The sequence below is a fragment of the Mustela putorius genome, unplaced genomic scaffold (assembly GCF_011764305.1).
Source record: "Mustela putorius furo isolate JIRA1106 unplaced genomic scaffold, ASM1176430v1.1 tig00003871_pilon_pilon_pilon, whole genome shotgun sequence".
In the NCBI taxonomy this organism is placed as follows: Eukaryota; Metazoa; Chordata; class Mammalia; order Carnivora; family Mustelidae; genus Mustela; species Mustela putorius.
Genome location: NW_025422023.1, coordinates 6,858,763 through 6,884,390, shown reverse-complemented (window position 1 = coordinate 6,884,390; position 25,628 = coordinate 6,858,763). Strand labels below are relative to the sequence as shown.

General features: G+C 36.1%; 1 protein-coding gene across 3 annotated transcripts in view; it reads left to right on the top strand.

Moving 5' to 3' along the window:
* The window catches only part of EIF4E (eukaryotic translation initiation factor 4E), a 41,549-nt gene that overhangs the window by 9,316 nt on the left and 6,605 nt on the right, over positions 1–25,628 (top strand). For all 3 annotated transcript variants that reach the window (XM_004756021.3, XM_045067052.1, XM_004756019.3), the window contains 2 exons: positions 13,872–13,978; positions 24,082–24,177. In XM_004756021.3, the coding sequence (XP_004756078.1) occupies positions 13,872–13,978; positions 24,082–24,177 (203 nt within the window). The remainder of the gene's footprint in view (positions 1–13,871; positions 13,979–24,081; positions 24,178–25,628) is intronic.

Sequence of the window (25,628 nt, the reverse complement as noted above, 5' to 3'; positions counted from 1 at the left end):
TTTTTTTTCTGATGGTATGTATTGCATGGTTTGGTCTTAAACATAGTTATTTCTGTATTGTATTTCTATACATTTGGTTTATTTCCAACTATTTGCTAATTCATTTTATAATAGCCTTTTACTAAGGTTCCATACATGAGGTAGTATAGCTGCAAGGTAAGTGTTTTGGCAATAAATTGAAAATTAAAACTCTACTGGTTAGATAAAGTACTTTGTGATTACAGTTGGCTATTAGGCTATAATTTTTTTAGAACTACACCTTTTTTTTTTTTTTTTAAGATTTTTAAATTTACTTATTTGACAGATCACAAGTAGGCAGAAAGGCAGGCAGAGAGAGGGGGGCAGCAGGCTCCCTGCTTAGCAGAGAACCCTATGTGGTGCTTGATCCCAGAACTCTGGGATCATGACCTGAGCTGAAAGCAGAGGCTTTAATACACCTCTTTTTCTAATTGTGATAGATTTATATGTAAAAAACGTAGAAGATGCACATGTGCATAGGTTTTAGAGTAATAAGTTGATGACCTGTGTATTCATTACCTAAGACATCATCATGTCTTTATGATGGCTTCAGTTTCCTTGAATCTCTACTAAAGCCCTACTTGGGGGAACCAGTGGGCAAGATCATGAACATATTCTGGGAAACATAGGACTCCACAGTTGTTATCTAGCAGGTTACGGTGTGAGTCAGGCAAAGAACCTTCAGTTAGGAGAATGTTTTGTGCTAGTAAGATGCTTTTGTGTTGTTTTAAGTGCGAGTTCCTCAGTGTGAAATTTGTAGCTGTTTCAGGGGAAAGGGTGCAAAGGAGAGAATGGGAACTTTGTCAACACAGGGTTAAGATGAATTAAGTGTAGTTAAAAATCTGGGCTAGACTAACCATGGCAATCAGTGTTTTGTTTTAAGTGTAGAATAATAAGCATCTTGATCATTACAGCCATCAGATGAAGAATGTAGCCTGAATCACATTGCTCGGATCTGGACCTTGCTCTCTATACTTGGCGCACACCTGTCTTTGACTATGCTCGTGATTCCCTCATTTGACTTCCTTTGTGTCCCTTGTTTTATTTGGTTTTCTGTATCATTTCAGTAGGTCACATCTCAAGTAATTTTTTGAGAAAAGATACATGAAGAGTTGGATATTTTTGATACCTGGCCTATTAAGCAATATCCTGTAGTTTGGCTGGGTGGAAAATTCTTTGCTTCAGAATTTTAGTTGTTATTTCAGGTCGTCATCTGTTGGTGGCTGTTCAAAGTCAGATATTCTTTTTTTTTTTTTTTAATATTTTATTTATTTGACAGAGAGAGGAGAGAGAGAGAGCGAGATAGATCACAAGCAGGTAGAGAGAGCAGAGAGCTGAGCAGAGAGCCCAATGTGGGGCTCGATCCCAGGACCCTGGGATCTTGACCCGAGCCGAAGGCAGAGGCTTTAACCCACTGAGCCACCCAAGGTGCCCCTAAAGTCAGATATTCTGATGGCTACTTCCTTTTCTCTTTTCTTTTCTTTTCTTTGTGTGACCAGTTCTCCTACTTCAGCCCCGCAATTTTTTTGTCCCCATTTCACAGTGACAGGCTCCACTATGCTAGGTACTCATTGCACTTTTTAATGTAGTAACACCTATTCATCACTTTAGATTTATTTGTGACTTTCATTTCTCTTTTCTTTCCTCTCTTTAAAACAATTATTCAGATAATAGATCGCCTAGCGTGGTTCTCTGATTTTTTTTTTTTTTTTTTTTTTTAAGTTTAAATCTTGCTTTCATTTTCTGTCTTCTGTTTTCTGGGAAATTTTACTTTCCAATCTTTTCTGTCATAATTTCAATTTCCAGATGTCTTCTTTTTTCTCTTCTCTTCTCAGTGTTAACGTTATAGCTTCCTATACTTGTGATGCAACATTTTATCCTTTGGAGGATATAGATTGGTACATATTTTTATTTTTTTAAGATTTTATTTATTTATCAGAGAGAGGGCGAGTGAGCACAGGCAGACAGAATGGCAGGCAGAGGCAGAGGGAGAAGCAGGCTCCCTGCCAAGGGAGAAACCCGATGTGGGACTCGATCCTAGGACACTGGGATCATGACCTGAGCCGAAGGCAGCTGCTTAACCAACTGAGCCATCCAGACATCCCCATATTTTTGAAGGCATTTTCTTTTTCCTGCCTCTTCCTCCAAGTTGCTTATTTTCTTTTTTATTTTTGAACTCATGGCAGCAATCCTGTGAAGGTGGAGGGAGGAAATTGAAGAATCAAATAGCTTTTGCCATATCTCTTTATTTACCTCCTCCTTTCACTGTCAGTTCTAAAGGTGCTTTCTTTTAGGTGCTGCCGGCTTTTGAGACTTTTAGGATCTAGCTATATATATTGATTAGTGACCACTTGTCCATCTGTGTTCCAGCCCTTTTCCTTTTTTCCCTGCTCTTTCCATAGTTGTGGGCTTAGAAAAAAGTTGTGGGATTTTGAGAGGGAACAAAATTAAAATCACTTTATTCGAACATTTGAGTACCTATCATGTGTTAGACACTTCTGAGTGCTTAACCCAGCTCTCCTTTGAGCTTAAAGTTACTGAATTACTAAATAGCAAAAAAGAAAGAAAGAAAGAAAAAGTAACTTATTGTTGCATTCTGGTAATAGAACACAGTATTACAGTTTTTCTCTAACTAGGCAGATAGTGCCAGGAATAGTAAACTTAGCAAGTAATTGACCACTTTCATGTACCCAGGAACCAGTGCCTTCAAGTGCGTAGAAATTATAAACCTAGTAAGTAATTTGCAGAATTTATAAATGAAAGCTATATAGTTCTACTGAGGAATACAGTGGAGGGCTTTAATAAAATCATAATTTGCTTTTGGGAATGATTCAGTATTGGAAAGATGTTAATTTTTCCTGAATTTAATGCTTAAATTTGGTATATACTGAATCAAAATGCCAAAATCATTGCAGGGGATGGGGAACTATATGCTGAGGTCCACAGACTGGCCTTAGTGCTGTTCTTGTGTGGCCTGCTAGCTAAGAACATGTTTTGTATTTCAGAGGGTTGTAAAACAAAACAGAATAAGTGATAGAAAGATATCAGCCTAAAATATTTACTCCTTGACCCTTTATAGAAAAAGTTTGCAAACTCCTGCTTTATAAAATGATTATAAAGTTTATTTGAAAGGATAAATAGATGAGAATTGGCAGTACATTTTTAAAGAGAAAAGAGGAATGGAGAACTTGACTTACAATGAGAAAAAAATATTGAACAAAGTTAACTCTTAAAAATGTATTGGTGTAAATAGGACTGACAGATCACTGGGACAGACCCCCCACCCCCAGCCCCACATCCCTTACCTGAGTGGAACATATGTTATACCAAATGAACCTACATTGACACATCATTGTCGTCTATAAGTCTCTAGTTTACATTAGGTTTCACTCTTGGTGATGTACAGTCTTTGGGTTTGGACAAATAGTGTCATGTATTTACCATTGTATCATACAGATTCAAGTATATATTTGGTTTCAGTAATTTTGCTGTAATAAATTTGGAACATTTAGATCTGTGTGAAGAAAATAAAAGTCCTTTGTAATCACAACAACTAGGTTTTCTTTGGTAATATTTTGGTTTTTCTTGTTTGTGGGCTTTTTTTCCCCTTACCTCATCTTTTATCTCTCTTTTCCTTTATTTATTTATTTATATTTTAAAGATTTATTTATTTACTTGATAGAGATGGGCTTATGAATGGGAGGGGCAGAAGGAGAGAGAGAATCTCAAGCTGATTCCACAATGAGCCCGGAGCCTGATGTGGGGCTCCATATCTCAGGATCCTGAGATCCGGGCCTGAGCTGAAACCAAGAGTTGAAGGCTTAACAGACTGCACCACCCAGTTGCCTCTTTTGCTTTTAAATAACAGTATTTTTAAGAACAATTTTTGATTCACTACAAAATTGAGAGGAAGGTAGAGAGGCTTCTGGTATTCTTCTGTATGCACAGACCCCCACCCCCACATCCCATACCTGAGTGGAACATATGTTATACCAAATGAACCTACATTGACACATCATTGTCGACTGAAGTCTCTAGTTTACATTGGGTTTCACTCTTGGTGTTGTACAGTCTTTGGGTTTGGACACATAGTGTCATGTATTTACCATTGTATCATACAGAAGGAGTTTCACTGCCTAAAATCTTCTGTTTTCTGCTTATTCATCCCTCCCTTCTAACCCCTGGCAACCACTGATCTTTTTACTGCCCCTGTCGTTTTGCCTTTTCCAGACTGTCATATAGTTGGAATCATTCAGCATGTAGTCTTTTCAGATTGACTTCTTTCACTTAGTATCATTCCTCCATGTCTTTAGACGATTTGATAGCTCGTTTCTTTTTGCGCAGAACAATATGTTAACCATGGTTTATTTAGGACTTCTTAAAAAGTGCCTCCCCTCCACTGGAAAAGCAAAGTGGTTCTTGTTTGTACAGTTCTGTAATCTACCTTTTCTCACATTTACATTAGCATTTTTTTTAAAGAATTTATTTATTCATTAGAGAGTCAGAGATCACAAGTAGGCAGAGAGGCAGGCAGAGAGAGAGAGGGAAGCAGGCTCCCCGCTGAGCAGAGAGCCCCATGTTGGCCTCTATCCCAGAACCTCGAGATCATGACCTGAGCTGAAGACAGAGGCCTCAACCCACTGAGCCACCCAGGCGCCCCTTACATTAGCATTTTAAAATAATTTTCTAAGCATCACATTTAGTGTGAACACCATAGTAGATCTCTTACTTTTTGGTCATATGTTTTGATATATGCTGACTGTACTTTTTATTTACTAACATAAAATACACAAAACTGTTAGTGTCATGATACTTTTTTTTTTTTAAAGAAATCTGAGAAGTATAATTACTGAGTTAAAGAATAAAGCTCTTTTTATATTTGGAAGCTTGTAGTTCATTAACTTAAGCTCAGTAAGTAGAAGAGTATAACCTACTCTGTAAACCTGGGGACATTTGAAACTGTGACTGTCTCTAGTTTTCTAATTTTAAAAAGTAATATAGGTTGATTTCTTCTGGAAGATAATTTAGATATTTGAAATAAGAAAGGACAACTCTAATTTTCTTGGTAAAATTATTGTTTTGGGGCCCTGGCTAGCTCATTTGGTGAAGCATGACTCTTGATCTCAGAGGCATGAGTTTGATCCCCTCCCTGGGTAGAAATTTAAAAAAAAAAAGAACTAGTTTATATCACAATTTTAATCTTTAACTTTTAACATTATAGAACTTCTAAAAAACATGTAGAATTTAGAAAATTCAGCTGTAAAAAAAGCTGCTTACTTAACTGGGACTGTAAAGATTTCAATCAGTGTCATGAAATTTTAGTTAAATTTTTAAAGGAATAAACTTTAAAAGAATCAGAAGATAAATTCTTCAAAATGTTTGCCTTACAGATTGTAATTATGAAGCTTTGAAGAATAATTGAAATAGAAATTGCCATGCTACTGGAACCAGTGTAATTTTGTGCAGTGAAAATGCTTGTCCTTACATGATTTTAATGTTACTTGGAGCACTTTTAAATTTTGTATAATGTTTAACTCCTATAAATTTCCTTAGTTGTTATAATGATGAGTCTTTATATATGAGTCTTTTGGTAGTCTTTGGTTTAAGTAGCATTGACATTTAAGTTTTATCATTAGCCTTCTTATACTATATCACACATGTTTATTTTTTATGTCTCTATCATCACATTTTCCTTTCTGAATTTGGAATCTTCTCCTAAGCTACATAAGATGTGCAATGTAATTTGGCTGACAGATTTCAAATGAAACAAGATGCCTGCAAGTCTTTCTAGTAAATGGTTAAAGATAGATGCATCCAAGTTTTAAGAATTTTATTCCATAAGGTCAGAAATTCAAGTGTGGCCTGTAGGGAATTTTTTTTTTTAATATTAGTAAAATGTGGTTAAGTATATCTTGCTGTCTATCCAGAAATAACCATTTTTAGCTATAGAGCTGCAAAGTTAATCAACTCTGTTCACTGAAAAGTTTAGTGCTTGCTAGTCATTAATTTTAGTCAGGTAATTAATTAGGTTATTGTTACTTAAATAGATTGAACAGCTATTAAATTTTGTAGTACTTATAGATATGACACAATTTGTACAAATCCTCACAGCTCTTCCCTTCTATACCTCAGCTTCCAATATTTTTTGTTGTGTAGATGCCATTTTATATCAGTTGAAACGAATGTTGCCTGGGTGGCTCAGTGGGTTAAAGCCTCTGCCTTCGGCTCAGGTCCTGATCCCAGGGTCCTGGGATCAAGCCCCGAATCGGGCTCTCTGCTCAGCAGGGAGCCTGCTTCCTCCTCTCTCTCTGCCTACTTGTGATCTCTCTCAAATAAATAAATAATTAAAAAAAAAGTACTGTCTTTTGAATCAGAATTGGTATTTAGGGTCTCATAGTCCTTTACATGAAAAAAATTTCTCCATTTAAACAGTGCCTTAAACTTAAAAGGTTTGTATTTTGCTAAATCTGCTTATGTTGTTTTTCCACCTCGACGTTTTTAGAGCATGAAAGTCACTATTTTGATTCTTCATTACAGACAAGGAAGAAGATCTGCAAAATCCACAGCCTCCTCTTTTGTGAAGAGTGATGTCAATTAGCTGATATTACTTTAACAACCGAAATAATTGATTTAATTATTTGTGGTTAATTTTCAGTGTTTACACCAATTTTTTTTTTATTCCTTACAAGGCAAGTGGTAAGACTACTTGTTCTTTTGTACTAGTTAATTAGTCATACTAATTTGCATATGGAGAGTGCTGGGGGAAATGCATTGTTTGCTAAAAAGAGACCTGGGAGCTCACTGTTTGGAGACTAAAGGGGAGAGCAATATATCTTGAGGTCTGTTTACATATCTTACATGAAATGATTTTCTCCTTTCAGTTATTTGTATCCATTAAGAGAGGATTTTATTTATACTTGACTGTATTTCTGAGATTTTTGACCATATAGGCATTTAGTATGCTGTCTTAAAAAATACTACAAACTCACTGTAATTGATAATTGGCATTTGCTTGCTTTTTTTCCTGGTGGAATTTTGTGTGTGTGTCGGGAGTAAGGTATACCATTCATGCCTTTTTTCTAGTGTATTGACAGTGCCATGCATTTGCAGGATAGTGAAGGTACTGAGTCCGAGGCTGTGGCGCAAGGCATAGTACATACTGTAGTGTTGTGCAGCCTGGAAAGCGTACCTTGATAACCTTATATAATTTATTATCCAACTCTGGGCACTTTTGGGAGTGAATGAAGATTCTACTGACACACTGAAACAATAAACCGGTAAAAACCAGGACATATGATAGAGATATCCCTAGCTGTGAGTCCTGATGGTCCTGGATTCAAATATAGCATACAGCTAGGCCACATTAACTTCCAGCACTTAAATTTGAAGAGCAGAGAGCATTAGTAGTTTCACAGTATTGTGAAGATTGAATATATTGAGATTATGTAAATATTGAAATAATTATGTAAAAATGTGTAGCACATTATTTGATAGTAACTGCTTGGCAAATATTACTGTCAAGTAAAAACTCATAGTTTGGATGAAGTGTGAGGGTGGGTGTTACCACTTTAAAAGTCACAATGCACCATTCTTCTCTGTTCTTATTTGCTTATTCTCATTATTTTGCATCTTTAATGTATGTAGTGCTTTCAGTTTACTGAAATGTTGGGTGAGTAACTTGTAGAGATAATTACAACTCTCTTTGTCAAAATAGCATTTACATTTCTCTTAAGGCCACAAATGATCTTTTCTAACTCAACTAAAGAACAGTGAAGCAAGGGATATATATAAGGAAGTGCGACTGAAAATAGGATATTATCCATTATTCGGTACTCTGATCTAAACCAGTGTCTCTCATACTCTGGTAGAAAGTGAGTTATTTATTTATTTAGTTATAAAGACTTTACTTTTTAAGTAATCTCAGTACCCAATGTGAGACTTGAATTTACAGCCCCAAGAACGAGGGTCAAATGCTCTACCGACTAAACCATCCAGGCACCCCTTTTGTTTTTAAACAATTGCTCGTGTAATGTTTTTATAAATCCTAAAAATAGGATAAAGAAAAATGCAAAAATGTAAGCCTGAGTTTGCTGTTACTAGTTTTGACAGGTACAAAAATACTGTCAAATTGTTGTAAAGTTTTCTAAGTACTTACTTCCCATTTCTATACCTACCCTGGTTGTAGACTATAACCAGCAGAAATCTGTGGACTGCATTTTGAGTTACTGCTTTAACTCTTTTTAGTGCCAGGGGAACTGTCTTCAAATTAAATTTTAGGTGATGTCCTAAAGCTGTGTGTGTGGAGGGGGGATGGTAGAAGTTCTTAGTAATATTTGTTCAATGAAGTAAGGGAAGACACTAATTAAGTCTTCTGAGGGGAAGGCTCATTGTTATTTCTAGGAAAGATAGTTTGTAAGTGTGTTTGAGTTGAGAGTTAATGAAAAATTGTGAGTGTTTACAACCATGGAAAAGCATACTGTGGTTTTGGAATTAAAGCTCTGTAGATTTGAACATGGCTAGAAGCAAGAATCTAAACTTGTCAGATTAGAGAAATGATACTGTATCTGGGAAGTATTTAGCTTTAATTTTTTTATTAAAGATTTATTTATTTATTTGACAGAGAGAGAGATTGAGAGAGAACTCGCACGTGCTAGAGAGGAACACGGCAGGGGAGTGTGGGAGAGGGAGAAGCAGGCTTCTGGCAGAGTATGGAGCCCATTGTGGGGCTCCATCCCAGGGTCCTGGGATCATGACCAGAACTGAAGGCAGATGCTTAAGGACTGAGCCACTATGTTAAGCTTTATTATATTAGGATTGTCCAACAAACTTAATATTGTGTTTGATACATGTGCTAGTTTTCACAGAATGTTACTACATTCTGAGATGTAGCAACAATTAGAAGCTTCCTGAGATTCTTTGCAGCTGATTGTTAAACTTGCCCTACTCTTGCTCTACTTTTTTTCAACTTCTCTTGTTATGACAGTTACTGATCTCTGGGACCACTAAATTATAAGACTACATTTTTATTTGAATCTCATAAACTAATCTAAAACCATGCTTAATATTTTGCACTTAAACTGGTTGTCTTTTCTATTCCCATACTTGTCATCAGTGTTTAATTAGTTTGATCTGTCAGTGAATGGCTTCCATTGCTCACAAGGTGAAAGGTTAACTTGACCGTTAAGGCTTTTCAGTTTCCCTTCAGCCCCTGTTCTAGTTTGTCCTTGGTTTCATGAGCCCTCTATTTCAGTCTCATTGGTTCCTTACCATCTTCTAGTTAAACCTTGTACCATCTAATAGCTTTGTGCTCTCCATTCTACCCACCTGAAATAGGTTATACAAGAGTTTTTCAAGTATAGTTTGTCTTTTAGGTTAAAAATGTATTTGATAACTTAGACCAAAATTAACACAAGAAACAGCAGGTGTTCGTGAGGATGTGGAGAAAGGGGAACCCTCTTGCACTGTTGGTGGGAATGCAAACTGGTGCAGCAACTCTGGATAACAGTATGGAGGTTCCTCAAAAAGTTAAAAATAGAAATGCCCCATGATCCAGCAATTAAACTGCTAGGTATTTACCCAGAGGATACAAAAATACTGAGTCAAAGGGATACATGCACCCCAGTGTTTATAGCAGCATTATCAGCAATAGCGAAATTATGGAAAGAGCCCAAGTGTATGTCAGTTGATAAATGGATAAAGAAGATGTGCGTGCACGCACATACACACACACGAATATTATTCAGCCATCAAAAAGAATTAAATCTTGCCATTTGCAAGTACATGGAGGGAGCTAAAGAGTATTATGCTAAACTAAGTCACTCAGATAAGGACAAATGCCATGATTTCATTCATATGGGAAATTTAAGAAACAAAACAAATGAACACAGGGGTTAAATAAAAGAGACAGACCAAGAAACAGAATGTTAAGTATAGACAAACTGAGGGTTACTGGAGGGAAGGTGGGTGGGAGGATGGGTTAAATAGGTGATAGGGATTAAGGAGGCCACTTGTTGTGATGAGCACCAGGGGTTGTATGTGAGTGTTGAATCACTAAATTCTATACCTGAAACTAATATTACACTGTATGTTAACTGGACTTTACATAAAAACTTGGAAAGAAAAAATGCATTTGATTACTCTGAGAGTACAGTAATTGTTAAATTAGCCTTTTTTGTTTTGTGTAATTTTAAATTAATGAATACTGGTAAAACATGGATATTTAAGATGTAATTCTCAATAAAATTTGCTTACAGAGGATCTTAGAGTGAAGGTAGAGGATGTGGTGGAAGTAAAGAATTGTTTTTAAATTGAATGTAAATTTAGAACTTTTATTGTCTGCTCTATATACAAAGCAACCATAAAAATGACAAGTTATGGAACACATTTTTTAGTTCTTATACAGATCATAATCTTATTTGCTTTACTTGCTCCTTTGATGATCTTACATATTTAAAAATAAGAAACTGAATCAGTTGTTACAGATATCCAGGGAGAATTTTATGAAGTTGGTGTTAACAAACAAAACTGTACCTGTTTTTTTGGTAATCCTAAGTCTTCGTAGCTTTCTAAATTCTAAGAGGAGATAAAAATTCCAAGATAATTTATTTTCAAATTCAATTTATATTAGAAGTACTTAATAAATTAGAACAAAAAGTGAGTAATTTGGAGATTTGTTATGGTTAGAGGCTTATGCTTAACTGATGAGTGAACTGAAAGAATTTTTGTTCCAGTTATTTAAAAAATAAATTTGTTTTTTTCTAATTTTAGTATATGTGCTGCCGAAGCGGGCACTATTTGGTTTTTTCTAATTTGGCATATGTTCATCATTATAAATCATTTTTAAATCAAAGGATTTAATTCAGGATGACCTTCATTCTTCACATCATTTTTCATTGTGTATGTTGCTGTAGATTCAGAAGTTTATGTAGGAATTGGACTTTCCCCATAGAGAACTACTGTCACAGAATTAGCCTGGAAGTCTTAAATAACCTCCTACACTGATTATATTTTTTCTTTTGTTTTATCTAAGGTTTTTTAAAAAAGCATCCTGATTATTTGAATCAAAGTTGAAAGGTCTTATAACAATAAAGTTTAAGTTCACCAATCTCACATTCTGTAGAGTTGAATTTGTTGTTAATCATTCAGTGAACTCTTTAAGTTTTATTTATTTATTTATTGGTGAGCTAGAGAGCTTGAGCAGGGGGAGAGCAGAGGGAGTGAGAATCTCAGGCAGATTCCTTGCTGAGTGTGGAGCCCCATGTGGGGCTCACTTTCATGACCCTGAGATTATGACCTGAGCTAAAACGAAGAGTCGGATGCCTAACCGACCTTGCCACCCTGGTGCCCCCCCCCCCCAGGGAAGTCTTAATTTCAGACATTGTACTTGGCATTTCCATAATGTTTATTTGGTTCTCTTTAAAAATTGATTTCCATTATCTTTTCAAAAACTCCACAATTTTTTTTTCATCTTTTCTCCTATTTTACTAGAGTAATTTTAGTTATTATGTCTTTGTTTGCTGTTTTCAGGTCTCGATGTCTTTCTGTGGACAGATTAATCTCTTGATCATTAGTGACTTTAAAAAAATTCTTTGCAGGGGCGTGTGGGTGGAACAGTTAGTTAAGCCTCTGCCTTCATATCAGATCACAATCTCAGAGCCCTGAGTGGAGCCTGCTTCTCCCTCTCCCTCTGCTGCTCCCACCTGCTTGTACTCTCTCACTCTCTCTGAATATATAAGAATATATAACATATCTTAAGACTTATTTATTTATTTATTCGAAAGAAAGCAAATAGTAAGATACAACACAAACAGGGAGTGGCAGGCAGAGGGAGCAAGCAGAAGCAGCAGTCTCCCTGCTGAGCAAGGAGCCCAGTGCAAGGCTCAATCCCAGGATCCTGGGATCGTGACCTGAGCTAAAGGCAGACATTTAACCAACTGAGCCACCCAGATGCCCCATAAATAAATAAAATCTTTAAAAAAAATTCTTTGCATGTCTAGTAATGTTTGATTGTTGGATAGGATATTGTAAATAGCATTCATAGAGACACAGAATTATGTTCTCTTCTGAAGAATGTAGAGTTTGGTTCTTGGAGGCACTTAATTTGTAGGTAGATTACCTTGATCCTGTCAAAGATTGGTTTTAGGATTTGTTAGACAGATGTATTTCACCTGATTTCCTTTCTAGGATTTCATCTGAAAGCTGAGGATTTTCACTCAGCTTTCAGGTGTGAACCCAGTGAAAACCCAGGATTTTCAACTCAGCTTTCAGGTGTGAACCCAGTCTTGCTAATGGTATTCAGCCCCTGAAGTCTTGGCTGAGCTTTCTCTGCTAGACTACCCAGAGCTGTACTCTGAACATCACAGCTTAGGAACTAGCCAAGGATTTCTGAGGGACTTTTACATAGATTGTTGAGGCTTAACATCTCTCTAGCCCATTTTTCTCTACTACCCTATCTAAGCCCACTTAGTCTGTAACTGTTGCCTGTTTCTTGACCCATTGAGATTGCCTCTGTCTGGAAATTATTAATTTTAAGCTGGTGGGTTAAGGAATGGCATTTTGTAATTATCTATATGCAGATGTAAATTGTGATAGAAAAATCCTAGTAAAAATGGTGATTTTAGGGCATTGACTGTATAAATTTTGGGGTCTTAATTGCTTTTAAACGTTTACATTTATTTTATTTCTTACATAATCAAGCCACTAAGTTCCTGCTGATCTCATTGGCATTACAGTTGTGAGCAAAATCAAGGCATAGTCTCTATTATAAGCGACTTCATAGGCTAGTAGAAATTAGCTCCTAGATATGTCATGTTATTAAGGAAAATGTATTTTATAAAATGAATACTTAACACCTGTCTTATAGATCTTCCATCCCTGACTTGCACAATCCTGTTAATGTGAACATAGATCTTTGTTGTTTTGCTAGTTCAGTTGAAATATGATCCCTAGACTCTTTTTGTGGTGCCCTTTTTGAAAAAAAATCAGCTTTTGTTTTAGCTTCTGGTGCCTTTCCGTGGTATCCAGCTGTGTTGACAGTAGTTTATAATTAGGTGAAGAGCTACATGGAGCAATCTGGAGAACACAGATTATCCCCAAGCTCCTTTTTTTCTGAGAGTTTTTAAGGATTTTTTTTTTAAGAGTTTATTTTTTTGACAGAGAAAGAAAAAGGACAAGCAAGGGGTCTGGCAGGCAGAGGGAGAAGCAGGGATCCATCCCAGAACCCTGGGATCATGACATGAGCCAAAGGCAGAGACTTAAGTGACTGAGCCACCCAGCCATCCCTTTTCCCGACATTTGTAGATTGCAATATTATGTCTAACCTAGAAGGAGATTTAGGATCAAGCCAACATCAAGCTTTTTTGCCTGGGGCTTTTGAAAGTGATAGAAGTTGCTGAACTTCTAAGTTAACATATAATAAATAGTGTGACAAGAAGGAAGAGCCTGTGCAGTATTGGCTTCATCAATTTATAAGCTTTCTTTTGTCATATTATACTCTCCAAACTTTAGGCACACTTCCCCCACCCTCCAAACCCTACATAGTACTTTAGTGGTATGTTAGGAAAGACAGCTGATTCCTTAACTTTGTTGCATGGTGTCTAACAATCTTTCTGATACCAAAATGTGTGTCAGATAACTGTATATAGTATTGTTACTGTGTTTTTATTGAGAAGCCTTTTGCTCTTAGTGAAGAGATGCTAGATTGGAGAATCTGGTGGTTTTCTCAGCGTTTGTTTTTGGCCTATTTTATGAAATTCTTTTATAATTCTTAAAGAATATTGGCAGTATTTGTTTAGAGTATTGCTATCATAGTTATGTTAAGAAATTTAAAATAATATTTTATTATTTTCCATTAGGAAACCACCCCTACTCCTAATCCCCCGCCTACAGAAGAAGAGAAAACAGAATCTAATCAGGAGGTTGCTAACCCAGAACACTATATTAAACATCCTTTACAGAACAGGTAAGCCTTCTGACGCATGTTCTTTTGACTGAGGCAATGAGGAGAATGGTAAAATAGGACAGGTTTAGGGAACAATTAGGTGAGACTAGTTTTAGTTATATTAGGCTGAGGATTCCATTTTCACTTGGATAACCTGTTTTTAGCAAGCAGTTTTATGTGCGAGTCTTGAGCGCAGAAAAGAGAACTGGTTGAGACATTGGGTGTAAAGTCTTATCAGTAATAATTGGTGGTAAGTGAAACTCTAGCAAATGAATTCTCTTTGAAGTGAACTTGACTCAAGACAGAGAGGTTTGGATACCAAAAAAAATATGGATTTTTTGGAGGGATAATGCCTATGAAAGGTTTAGACATAAACTGTGTAAACTAGGACAGAGTGGCAGTCAGGGAAACAAAGAAAATGGTTTGTTTCAAGGATAGGTGGTCAATAGCATATGTTACACAAAAAGGTCAAATATCCATTGGATTAAACAATTTGAAAACTCAAAATGGCCATTGGATTGAATGATAAAGTCCTTGCTAATGTAGAAGAAAGTTTAGTAGAATGTAGATGATGGAAAAAGCTTGGAGTAGTTGGTATAGTGAATACAAATGTATTATAGAGCAAGAATAAGCAACTTGAAGTCGGCCTGTGAAGGAGAAAAAGCTGGGGGATGTGGAGTCTAGAGGTTGGTTGGTTTCTTTTTAAGACAAATTAGGAGAGGTTAGGATGAATTAAGTTTCAGGACACCTAGATGGCTCACTTGGTAGAGCATGCAATTCTTGATCTCAGGGGTTGTGAGTTCAAGCTCCATGTTGAGTGTGGAGCCTCCTTTAAAAAAAAAAAGGATGAGTTAAGTTTCATAGTCAAGTAGTAGCTCATTATATATTTTTCCAGTTCTACCCCACCCCTTCCCAGTATGTTTGTGTGTTTATGGTTTATGTAATGAAAAGTAACATGAATGCTCTAAGAGCTGATGGTGGAAAGAAAAGGGCAAGGCAGAAATATTTTAAGAATTTAGAGGGAAGTAAATTAGAATTTATTTGAGGATATATAAATATTTCAATTCCATTCATTCCCTTACCCCAAGACTTTTTAACCCTATCTACTCTAAAAATCCCATAATCCTATATATGTTTCACAGGCATCCCTTGTTTTATTGCATTTTGCAGAAACTTTTTTTTTTTTAAGATTTTATTTATTTATTTGACAGAGAGAGAGAGATCGATCACAAGTAGGCAAAGAGGCAGGCAGAGAGAGAGGGGGAAGCAGGCTCCCTGCTGAGCAGAGATGCAGGCCTTGATCCCAGGATCCTGGGATCATGACCTGAGCCGAAGGCAGAGGCTTAACCCACTGAGCCACCCAGGCACCCAAAACTTCATTTTTTACAAATTGAAGTTTTGTGGTGACCCTACTTTGAGCAAGTTGGTGCCATTTTTCCAGTAGCATTTGTTCATTTTTTGTCTCTCTGTCACATTTGGGCAAGTCTTAGAATCTGTCTCAAACTTTTTCATGGTGTTTGTTATGGTCATCTGAAATCAATGATCTTTGATGTAATTACTATAATCATTTTGGGGCATCATGAACTGTGCCCATATGAGATGACATACTTAATAAATACTGTGTGTTCTAATTGCTTTACTCATTAGTTGTTCCCCATCTCTTTGCCTCTCCTTGGGTCTCCCTTTTCCCTGAGACAGAACAATATTGAAATTAGGCCAAGTAATAACCCTATAGTAGCCTGTAAATACTCAAGTGAAAGGAAGAGTCCTACACATCTCGCTTTAAATCAAAAGCTAGAAGCGATTAATCTTAGCGAGGAAGCGTGTTGAAAGCTGAGATGGGGCAAAAACTAAGTCTCTTGCACTAAACAGCCAACTTAGGAATGCAAAGGAAAAGTTCTTGAAGGATATTAAAAGTGCTACTCCAGTGAGCACATGAATAAGAAAATGAAACACCCCTAGTGCTGATAGGGAGAAAGTTTAAGTGGTCTGGATAGAAGATCAGACCATCCACAATATTCCCTTAAGCCAAACCTAATCCCGAGCAAGGTCCTAATGCTCTTCAATTCTGTGAAGGCTGAGAGAGTGGAGGAATCTGCAGAATAAAAGTTTAAAGCTAACATAGGTTTGGTCCCTGAGGCTTAAGAAAAGAAGCTGTCTTTCTAACATAAAAATGCAAGGGCTGATGTAGACGCTGCTCCAGGTTATCCAGAAGATCTAGCTAAGATTGTTACGAAGCTGGCTACACTAAATAACAGGTTTTCAGTGTAAATGACAAAGCGTTCTAGTGGAAGATGTCATGTGGATGGACTTTCATAGCTAGAAAGGAGAAGTCAGTACCTAGCTTCCAAGGACAGGCTGACTCCTGTTAGGGTCTAATATAGCCAGTGACTTTAGGTTGAAGCCAGTGCTTATTTACCGTCCTGTAAATACCAGAGTCCTAAAGAATTATACCAGATCTACTCTTAACAGTGCTTTGTAAATGAATCAGTAAAGTCTGAATGACAGCACTTGTGTTTTACAAAGCAGTTTGCTGAATATTTTAAGCCCACTGTTCAAACCTGCTCAGAGCAGAAAAATTCCTTTCAAAATACTAATGCTCCTAAAACAATGTACTTGGTCACCCAAGAGTTCTGATACACAAGATGCATGTTGTTTTCATGCCTGCTAATATATCTCTTTGGCAGTGTATACAACATCTGAATAAAGGAGTAATTCTGAATTTGAAGTCTTACTGTTTAAGAAATGCATTTTGTAAAACTGTAGCTGCCATATAGATAGGGGTTTGTCTGATTGATCTGGATAAAGTACACTGAAAACCTTCTGGAAAGGATTCAACCATTCTAAAATGCTGGTAAGAACATTCATGATTCCATATGTAGAGGTCAGAATATCAACATGAATGACGTTTGGAAGAAGTTGATTCCAGTCTTCCTGGTTGATTTTGAGGGATTTAAGACTTTGGTGGAGGAAGTAACTGCAGATGTAGTAAAAATAGCAAAGAAGTAGAATTAGAAGTGGAGCCTGAAGATTAGGACTGCATTGCTACAACTCATCATAATACTTGAATAGATGAGGAGTTGCTTGTTATAGATGAGCAAAGATATTTTCTTGAGATGGAACCTACTCCTGGTGAAGATCCTGTGAAGATTGTTGAAATAACAACAAAGGATTTAGAATATTACATAAACTTAATTGATAAAGCAGCAGCAGAGTTTAAGAGGACTGACTCCAATTCAAAAGAAGCTCTGCAGATAAAAGTATCCAAACAACGTTGCGTGTTGCAGATAACTCGTTTGTGAAAAGAAGAGTCAATTAATGTGGGAGACTTCATTGTTTGTCGTACCACAGCTTCCCCCATCTTTCAGTAACCACCCCCTTATCAGTCAGCAGCCAGCATCATCAAAATAGGACCTTCCATTAGCAAAAGGATTTTGACTCACCAAAAGCTTGGATGATGTTTTTTAGCAATAAAGTATTTAAGATTTTATTTTTTTATTTGAGAGAGAGAGAGAGAGAAAGTACGAAAAGTGGAGGTCAGAGGGAGAAGCAGATTCCCTGCTGAGTAGGGAGCCTGATGTGGGACTCGATCCCCGGACTCCGGGATCATGACCTGAGCCAAAGGCAGTTGCCTAACCAACTGAGCCACCCAGGTGCCTCTACACCAAAGTATTTTTAAATTAAGGTATATTCATTAGGTTTTTTAGACAATGATATTGCACCCTTACTAGAATACAGTAATAGTGTAAACATAACTTTTATGTGCATCTGGAATCCAAAAAACTTCAGTAGTCTGACTTCCTTTATTCTAATACTTACTTTAGTGTGGTGGTTTAGAACCGCATCTGCAGTATCTCTGAGATATACCTATAGTTTCACTTACCCAAACAATACATTTTCTCTTTATGGCCTGAATTTTTTTTTCATCATTTCTTCATTATCATGGTAGACTTATTGAAATAAAGTCCAAACATGTTTTAGGTAGTTTTTTCATAAGATACCTGTTTCAGCATATCCTGTAGTGAGGAAGAAACTCATTGTTTGTAAGTGGGGATTGTCAGCAAATGAGTGAGCCATCAAAAGTCAAATAGTCCATAAAGGGTAAAAATCCTTCCTCAGGGGAAAGCATTGTACCAAAGTTGAACAATTGATGAGTGGCAATTTCATATAATTCAACATAAAAGTTGCACCAAAACCCTTAAGGAAGGTATTTAAAAATTTTTTTTTTAATATCTATTCATTTTAGAGAGAGAGGCAGATGGTGAATGCATGTACAAGCAGGGGAAGGGGCAGAGGGAGAGAATCTCAAGCAGATTCCCCACTAAAAGTTGGAAGCTCAATCGACTGAGCCACTGAGGCACCCCTGTTTTGGTTTTTTTGTGTGCTTTCTTTTCATATTTTTAGTGTTGTCTTACAAAAAGCTAACTTTGTATGCCTTTTGTCTATGAAGTTAGTTTTTGGTATTGCTGTTGCTGGGAGAGGTAATCAAAGCATATATCCCTCACAGCTTGAATAAAATTCGAGAAGAGCTTGAAAATGTCATTAGTAGATAAACTGATTAACCCTAAATGAAGTCTCTGAGGATTTTAATTTTTCTATGAATTCTACTTCAGTAATAATATCATTGTGTAAAATACTAGCATTTGGAAAAATATTCCAAGATGTTTTATGTTCAGATCTTGGTAGTTTCCTCATTATTTACTTTTTTGTAAATATTGCATAATTATGCATTATTAAAATGTATAATAATTATAAGAGTAAATTATCAGGGTACAAGTATGTTAAGTAAAAGTTCTCTGTTTTCCTTAGATACTCTCTTTTCCATTTTACTTTTCTTCACTCCCTGGAGTAGTCAGTGTTAATTTTGGTTTGTAGTCTTCCAAAGCTTTTCAGTGTGCAGGTCTATCTGTTTCTTTCTTTATACAGGTGACAAAACTGTTAACATTTTTGTTTGTGCAGATTTTGCCCTGTTATTTTAAACTTTGTGATAAATAAATAGTCACGTATTTTGTCAGCTTAATATTAATGGGTATTTAGACTTTTTCTGTTTCCTCTTTACACTGTTGTAGTATATGCATTCCTGTATGTTTTTTGTGTACTTGTGGGAATATATTTATTAGCTAAAATTTCAGATTTTTAAAAAAAGATTTTATTTACTTGAGAGAGCGGTGGGGAAGAGCAGAGGGAGAAGTAGGTTCCCAGCTGAGGAGGGAGCTTGATTTGAGGATCCTTAGATTAGGACCCAAGCTAAAGGCAGATGCCTAACTGACTGAGCCACCCAGGAGGCCCAAGATTTCAGATTTCTTAGGTGAAAGACTGACTATGCTTTAACAGCCTAAATAGATAATTGTCGAATTATCCTCCTTTATCAGCTTAGGCTCTTAGCAATCTGAGTTCTTGGTTTCTACATCTTTGCAATTGGTCCTAGTCTGATTTATAAAAAAAACAATGTATTCTCATTTTAAATTTGCATTTTAAAAAAGATTTTATTTATTTCTTTGTCTGAGAGAGAGCACATAAGGAGCGGGGGAGAGAGAAGCAGGCTGGGGAGCTCAATACCAGGACTGGGATCATGACCTGAGCCAAAGGCAGATGGTTAACCGACCAGAGCCAGCCAGGTGTCCCTAAATTTGCATTTCTTTTTGACGTTGCACAGCTTTGTCATATATATGGAACATTTTTGTTTTTATCTGTGGACAGTCTGCTCTTTGTCTAGGTATGGGAAGCGGGTATTCTTTAAAGGGTGCCTGGGTGGCTTTGTTAAGTGTCCCTCTTTTGAGTTTGACTCAGATGGTGATTTCAGGGTTTTGAGATCAAGCCCTGGTATTGGGCTCTGCACTCAGCAGGGAGTCTGCTTGAGATCCCCCCTCCCTGCCCCTCCAGCAATCTTTCCAAAATAAATTAATCTTTAAAAATAAAAAAGTTTATTTCCAGGCATTGTAATTAGGGCTGCTGACTTACCCATGTAGGACATTAAGGTGAAAATGATTTATCCAAATAATTTGTCTTTTAACATTGTTTGTGGAATTATATTTTTTTAAAACAGTTTTTTTCTTTTCTTTATTTTTAACAAGTTTTGGTTTTTATGTAGTCCAGTAGCACCTTTCCTCCATGGCTTATGGGTTTCATGTCCATCTTAGGAATAACTTTATCCACATAATTATTCTGTTTAATAGCTGCATGGTTCTATTTTATTGGTGTATATTTTATTTAAGTCAACAGTTCTTAAATTTTTGGTCTCAAGACCTTTTTATTGAGGACCCCACAGAGCTTTGGTTATGTAGATTTTTATCTATTTCCCTTTAGTATATTAGAAAATAAACCTGAGAAAATCTAAAATTATATATTCATTTAGAAAATCCATTGCACGTTAACAAATATTTTTTATGAAAAAATACTGAAAAATATAGTGGGAAGAATAGCATTTTTATAAATCTCTTTAAGTGCCTGTCTTAACAGCAGTTTGTGTAGCTGCATTCAGTCTGTGAAGGAGATAAGTTGTTTCATGGGAAGTATAAGAGTATATGTCCTCATATAAGTACATGGTTGGAAAAGGAGGATTTTTAATAGCCTTGTAAGTTAATTATAGATACTATCCTTTGATAATACTTTTTTTATAGGTCAGCTGCAATGTACAATCTGAAAACCTATCCAAGAATCTTTCCTTCTTTGTTTCATTAATATCTATTGGCCTGTCTTGCATTTGGCATAGACCTTTTACCCTTGCATGATTTTGAAACACCAGGGGGGTCCTTTGGAAAACATTGCTTCAGTGAGTTATGCAGATCTTCTACGTACTGATAGTTCTTATTATGCAGTATGGAAACAGTAACGTTCATTAATATCACTACTAAACTCATCAGAAATGTGTTTTAGTTGTGGTAAGTTTGTCACAGTGGCACATGCAGTCTTTCCAGACTTCTGATTTTCTCCTGGAAGCTCACTCTCTTCATTTTCAAGAAATAACTGTGTTTATCTATCAGTCATGGTTAAAATGGAGTTTTATGAAAAAAGTGGCTAGTTTACAATTCAGTTCCTTAAGCATTGATTGTACTTTGGTATATGGAAATGTTTTGTTGTTGATTTTGATTTTTTGCAGAATATGAAAAAGATGTAGCTAGATTAAAATTCAATGAAACCAATTACTGTGTTTCATCAGTGGCATTCTTAATTGCATCTGACGTTGTTACTCTCAGAGGTGGTGAAAAGTAAAGGGTGTGGTGACTGCTAGTACGATTTGATACCATTGTATGGAACTTGCTAAAGCCGATTTAGTCCACCATTGCTTTTGTACCATTAGTACAGATGTCAACACAGGGGAAAATAAAATAATGTCTTAGCATTGTTATGAAAATAGTTCTTACGGATCAGAGTTCCCTGAAAGGGTCCTGAAGTCCCCTAAGCATTTGCAAACCACATTTTGATAACTGGATTTAAATGATCCCTTGTTGAAAGTGCTTAAGATGTTTCCAAATTTTCCAACATGAACTACATTCTCATACAAACATTTTTACCTAATCATCTAATTATTTTGTTAGGATAAATTTTTATATGTCCAATCGCTGGATGCAGTAAAAAAACAAAAAAAGAATTTTATTAATCATTTTTAATTGAGGTATAATTCACATATAACATTAGTTTCAGGTGTAAAACATGACTCAGTATTTGTGTTTTGTTTTGTTTTGGTTTTTTTTTTTGTATTAGCATATAATGTATTATTTGCTTCAGGGGTACAGGTCTGTGAATCATCAGTCTTAGACAATTCACAGCACTCACCATAGCACCTACCCTCCCCAATGTCCATCATAACTATATTGTGAAATGATCACTGTAGAAAGTTTACATAATATCTGTCACCATACTTAAAAAAAGGTTTTTTTCCTTGTAATGAGAACTTTTAAGATTTACTCTATCTACTTTTCATATACATAATACATCGTCATTAACCATAGTCTCCATGTTGTATATCATTAATGACTTATGTATTTTATAACTGGAACTTTGTACCTTTTGACCCTCTTCACTTCTTTTTACCCAACCCCTACCTCTGGCAGCCACCACTCTTTCTGTGTTTATGACCTTGGTTTTTTTAGTTTTTTGTTTTAAGATTTCCCCATATGAGAAACATAACCGTATTTGTCTTTCTTTATCTGACTTACTTAACATGTGCCCTCCATGTTCATCCAATGTCTCAAATGACAGATTTCTTCTTCTTTTTTTGTGGGCAAATAATACTCTGTTGTGTACATACAACATTTTCTTCACCCATTCATTCATTGATGGGTACTGAGGTGATTTCCACATGTAAATAATGCTGCATAAACATGAGGGTGGTGCATACATCTTTTTGAGTTCGTGTTTTCATTTTCTTCAGTAAATACCCAGAAGTGGAATTGCTAGATGATATGGTCGTTCTATTGAATATTTTCAGAAAAGATTAAATTAATTTTGGAAAACCAGAGTATACAGTACTTGACCTTATTACATGTGTCCTTAATAATTTCTATGCCTTTGCTTTTTTTCTTTTTTGTCCTTAGCGGCTTGGCAAATTCACATTGTCAAACGGATGTTGAAATGCATCTCATTTTTATGTCAGATAATCCAAGCGTTAATTGTGGAGTTGTGAAGTATATATAATGTGCTTGGAAACCTGTCTTCAGACAACCTTATTCTCAGTGAGAAAATGAAATTTCCCCCTTGAGTTACCTTTGGTATCGTAATTCAGATAATTGTACTAAAGATGTTATCTTGGGCTATTTAAGTGTAACTTTGATGTGACATGAGTTTGTATTCTAGGTATTAGAATAAAACTTTTTTTAACAGTTATATAGAGATATATAGAAACTAGTATACATTATTTCACAGCATGTGACAGCATTACTCAGTGAATCCTTTTATTTTGTTATTTTCTCATTTCTGTGCTTGTGTAAAGAGAGAATTCCATTTCATGCCCCCCCCCCCTTTTTAGGAGTCTCTTATTTTCCACTCTTGGCTAATACCTTTGCATTTCTCTGAAAATTCAGCTTTTTTGCTCCCTGCTTTCTTTTCTGCACTTTTCAGTGCTTCTACTGTTTTTCTTAAGTAACTGCTTCTTTATCTCTGTCAGAGCAGTTGGCACTCTGTAATTGTCTATTAACACTTCTGTGAATTACTCTAATGGATGAACCCAATGGGTCTCTAAAGTATGGCAGAGAATCTGTTAGGAAGTAGGTACAAAATACATACTTATTTTTTTTTTCCTTTAAAGATCTTTTTTAGGGGCGCCTGGGTGGCTCTGTCATTCCACATCTGCCTTCCGCTCTGGTCATGGTCCCAGGGTCCTGGGAGGCCTGCTTCTCCCTCAGCCTCTCCCTCTGCTTGTGTTCCCTCTCTCCCTGTGTCTCTCTCTGAAATAGACACACAGGGAGAGGGAACACAAGCAGGGGGAGAGAGTGAGAGAGAAGCAGACCTCCCGCCGAGCAGGGAGCCCCATGCAGGGCCTGATCCCAGGATCCTGGGACCATGACCAGAGCCGAAGGCAGATGTGAAACAACTGAGCCACCCAGGGGCCCAGAATACATACTTTCTAAATGAAAGAGCGAAAACTACTCATTATTTGCTACTATATTATCTACCATTTAAAATTATTTTTAAATTAAAATAAATTTTTAATTGTGGTAAAATACACCATAACAGAATTTACCATCTTAGCCATTTTTTAAGTGTATGGTTCAGTAGCGTTGAGTACATCCATGCTGTTGTGCATCCAGTCTCCAGAACTCTTTTTCATCTTGCAAAACTAAAACTCTGTATCCATTAAACAGTTGTCCATTCCCTTTCCTTCTAGCCCCTGCCATTTTACCTTCTGTCTCTGAATTTGATTACTTTAAATACTTCATATAAGTAGATTCATACTGTTTGTCTTTCGTGATTGGCTTATTTCACTTGTAATGTCCTTAAGGTTCATCCTCAGACTTTGTTTTTAAGTCTGACACATATTCCACTGTATATTTAAACCAGATTTTATTTATCTACTCCTGTTAGTGGACAATTGGGCTGCTTCCTTCCTTTGGCTGTTGTGAAGAATGCGGCTAGGAATGTGAATGTAAAAACTACCATGTTTGACACTGACTTTTTACTTTTAGATGGGCACTCTGGTTTTTTAAAAATGATAAAAGCAAAACTTGGCAAGCAAACCTTCGGCTGATCTCTAAGTTTGATACTGTTGAAGACTTTTGGGCGTAAGTAACCATTTAGGATGTTTGTTTTATTAAATGTGTAATTTTTCATTTTAAGTCACATTTCCAAAATGGAGGATAGAGTAAACAATAGATGTTCATCTGTAGACCTACCTTTTTGTTTGTCCATCTCCTCAGAACTGTTTGAATTGGAAAGCTTTAGTCTTGTCAGCCTTTAGCCCTGTATATATTTTATATTCTTGGCCTAAGAGATCCTTCCCTTGAGAGTCCTTTGTTGCTTCTAGAACTTTTGACAATATGTTGGAACCTGTCCCCTTTCTTGGTTGCCTAGATACATTTGCCCCATACTCAGGAGCTTTGTTAGGTTCCATTTTTGCAAATTTTTTTTGGTGTAACACCTAGGATTTTCTGTGATACGGATTCTGAGATTTTTCAAAGGCTGAAAGGTTTGTCCAGGTAAAATTTAGGTAAAGTAAAATTTAAAATTTGTAAAGTCTTTTGAAGAAGTTTTGTTCTATTGATTCTCGAAAAACAAATTAATTTAGGATGTAATTTATTTGAAAAATGATTTTCATTTCAAAGATAAAACTTTTAAAACATTTTTAAGAGGTGTAAACTTATCTAAAAATTCCAATTTGTACATCTAGTATTTTTTTGGATCCTATATATGTTGAATCAGTGATATAACTCTTATGTATTAACATAACCCCTGAGTATATTTTGCCCACAAAAAAGAACAGATTGTCAGAATATTCATATATGTATACTTCTTCCAGGGCAGAAATCGTATTCTTCTGTATCTTTGCAGTGCTTTGCCCATAATAGGCATTAAATGTGCATTTGAATCACTGGGGGGAAAAGCATAGAAAAATTTGAGATAACTCTTAAATTTTGAGCTCTGTACTTTGGTCACTTTATATTGAAATCATTATCTTTTTTTGAAGTAATGGAACTGTATTTAAATCCCCAGTAATTCATAGGTTTAGTTGTCTAATTAAACTAGGGTTACTGTGTTTTGCCCTTCCATCAAAACATCAAGTGATTTTCTTCTTTGATTGTATTTATTTGAGTCCTCTAAAAAGTCTTCAGTCTCCTATGGAAGAGGAAGAACAAGAGTCTTGGGAACCATTTCCCCCTCTGAACCAGATCTGCATTTATCTGGTTTGTTAGGCTTTTTACCGGTTTACATAATTGGGTTTCTAAGTGAGCCTGTAATTACAGCATGGCCCCATACATTAGTTTTGTGTAAGCAATGTCATTGCATAGTAGACTTTCACACTTAGACATATGAAGGAATTCTTTAGCTTTCTGTAAATACCTAAGCACTTAAGTTCTCACTTTTTTTTCCTGGCAGATTTAGTGTTAAACAACTGTTGAGCCCTTTGGGACTTAACCAGTCTCATCTGTAATGCTCTGATTCTGTTTAAATGTGTCACTACAAATACTCATTACTATAAACTTAATAGACTTTAGAGCACAGTGAAGGAGAAAGG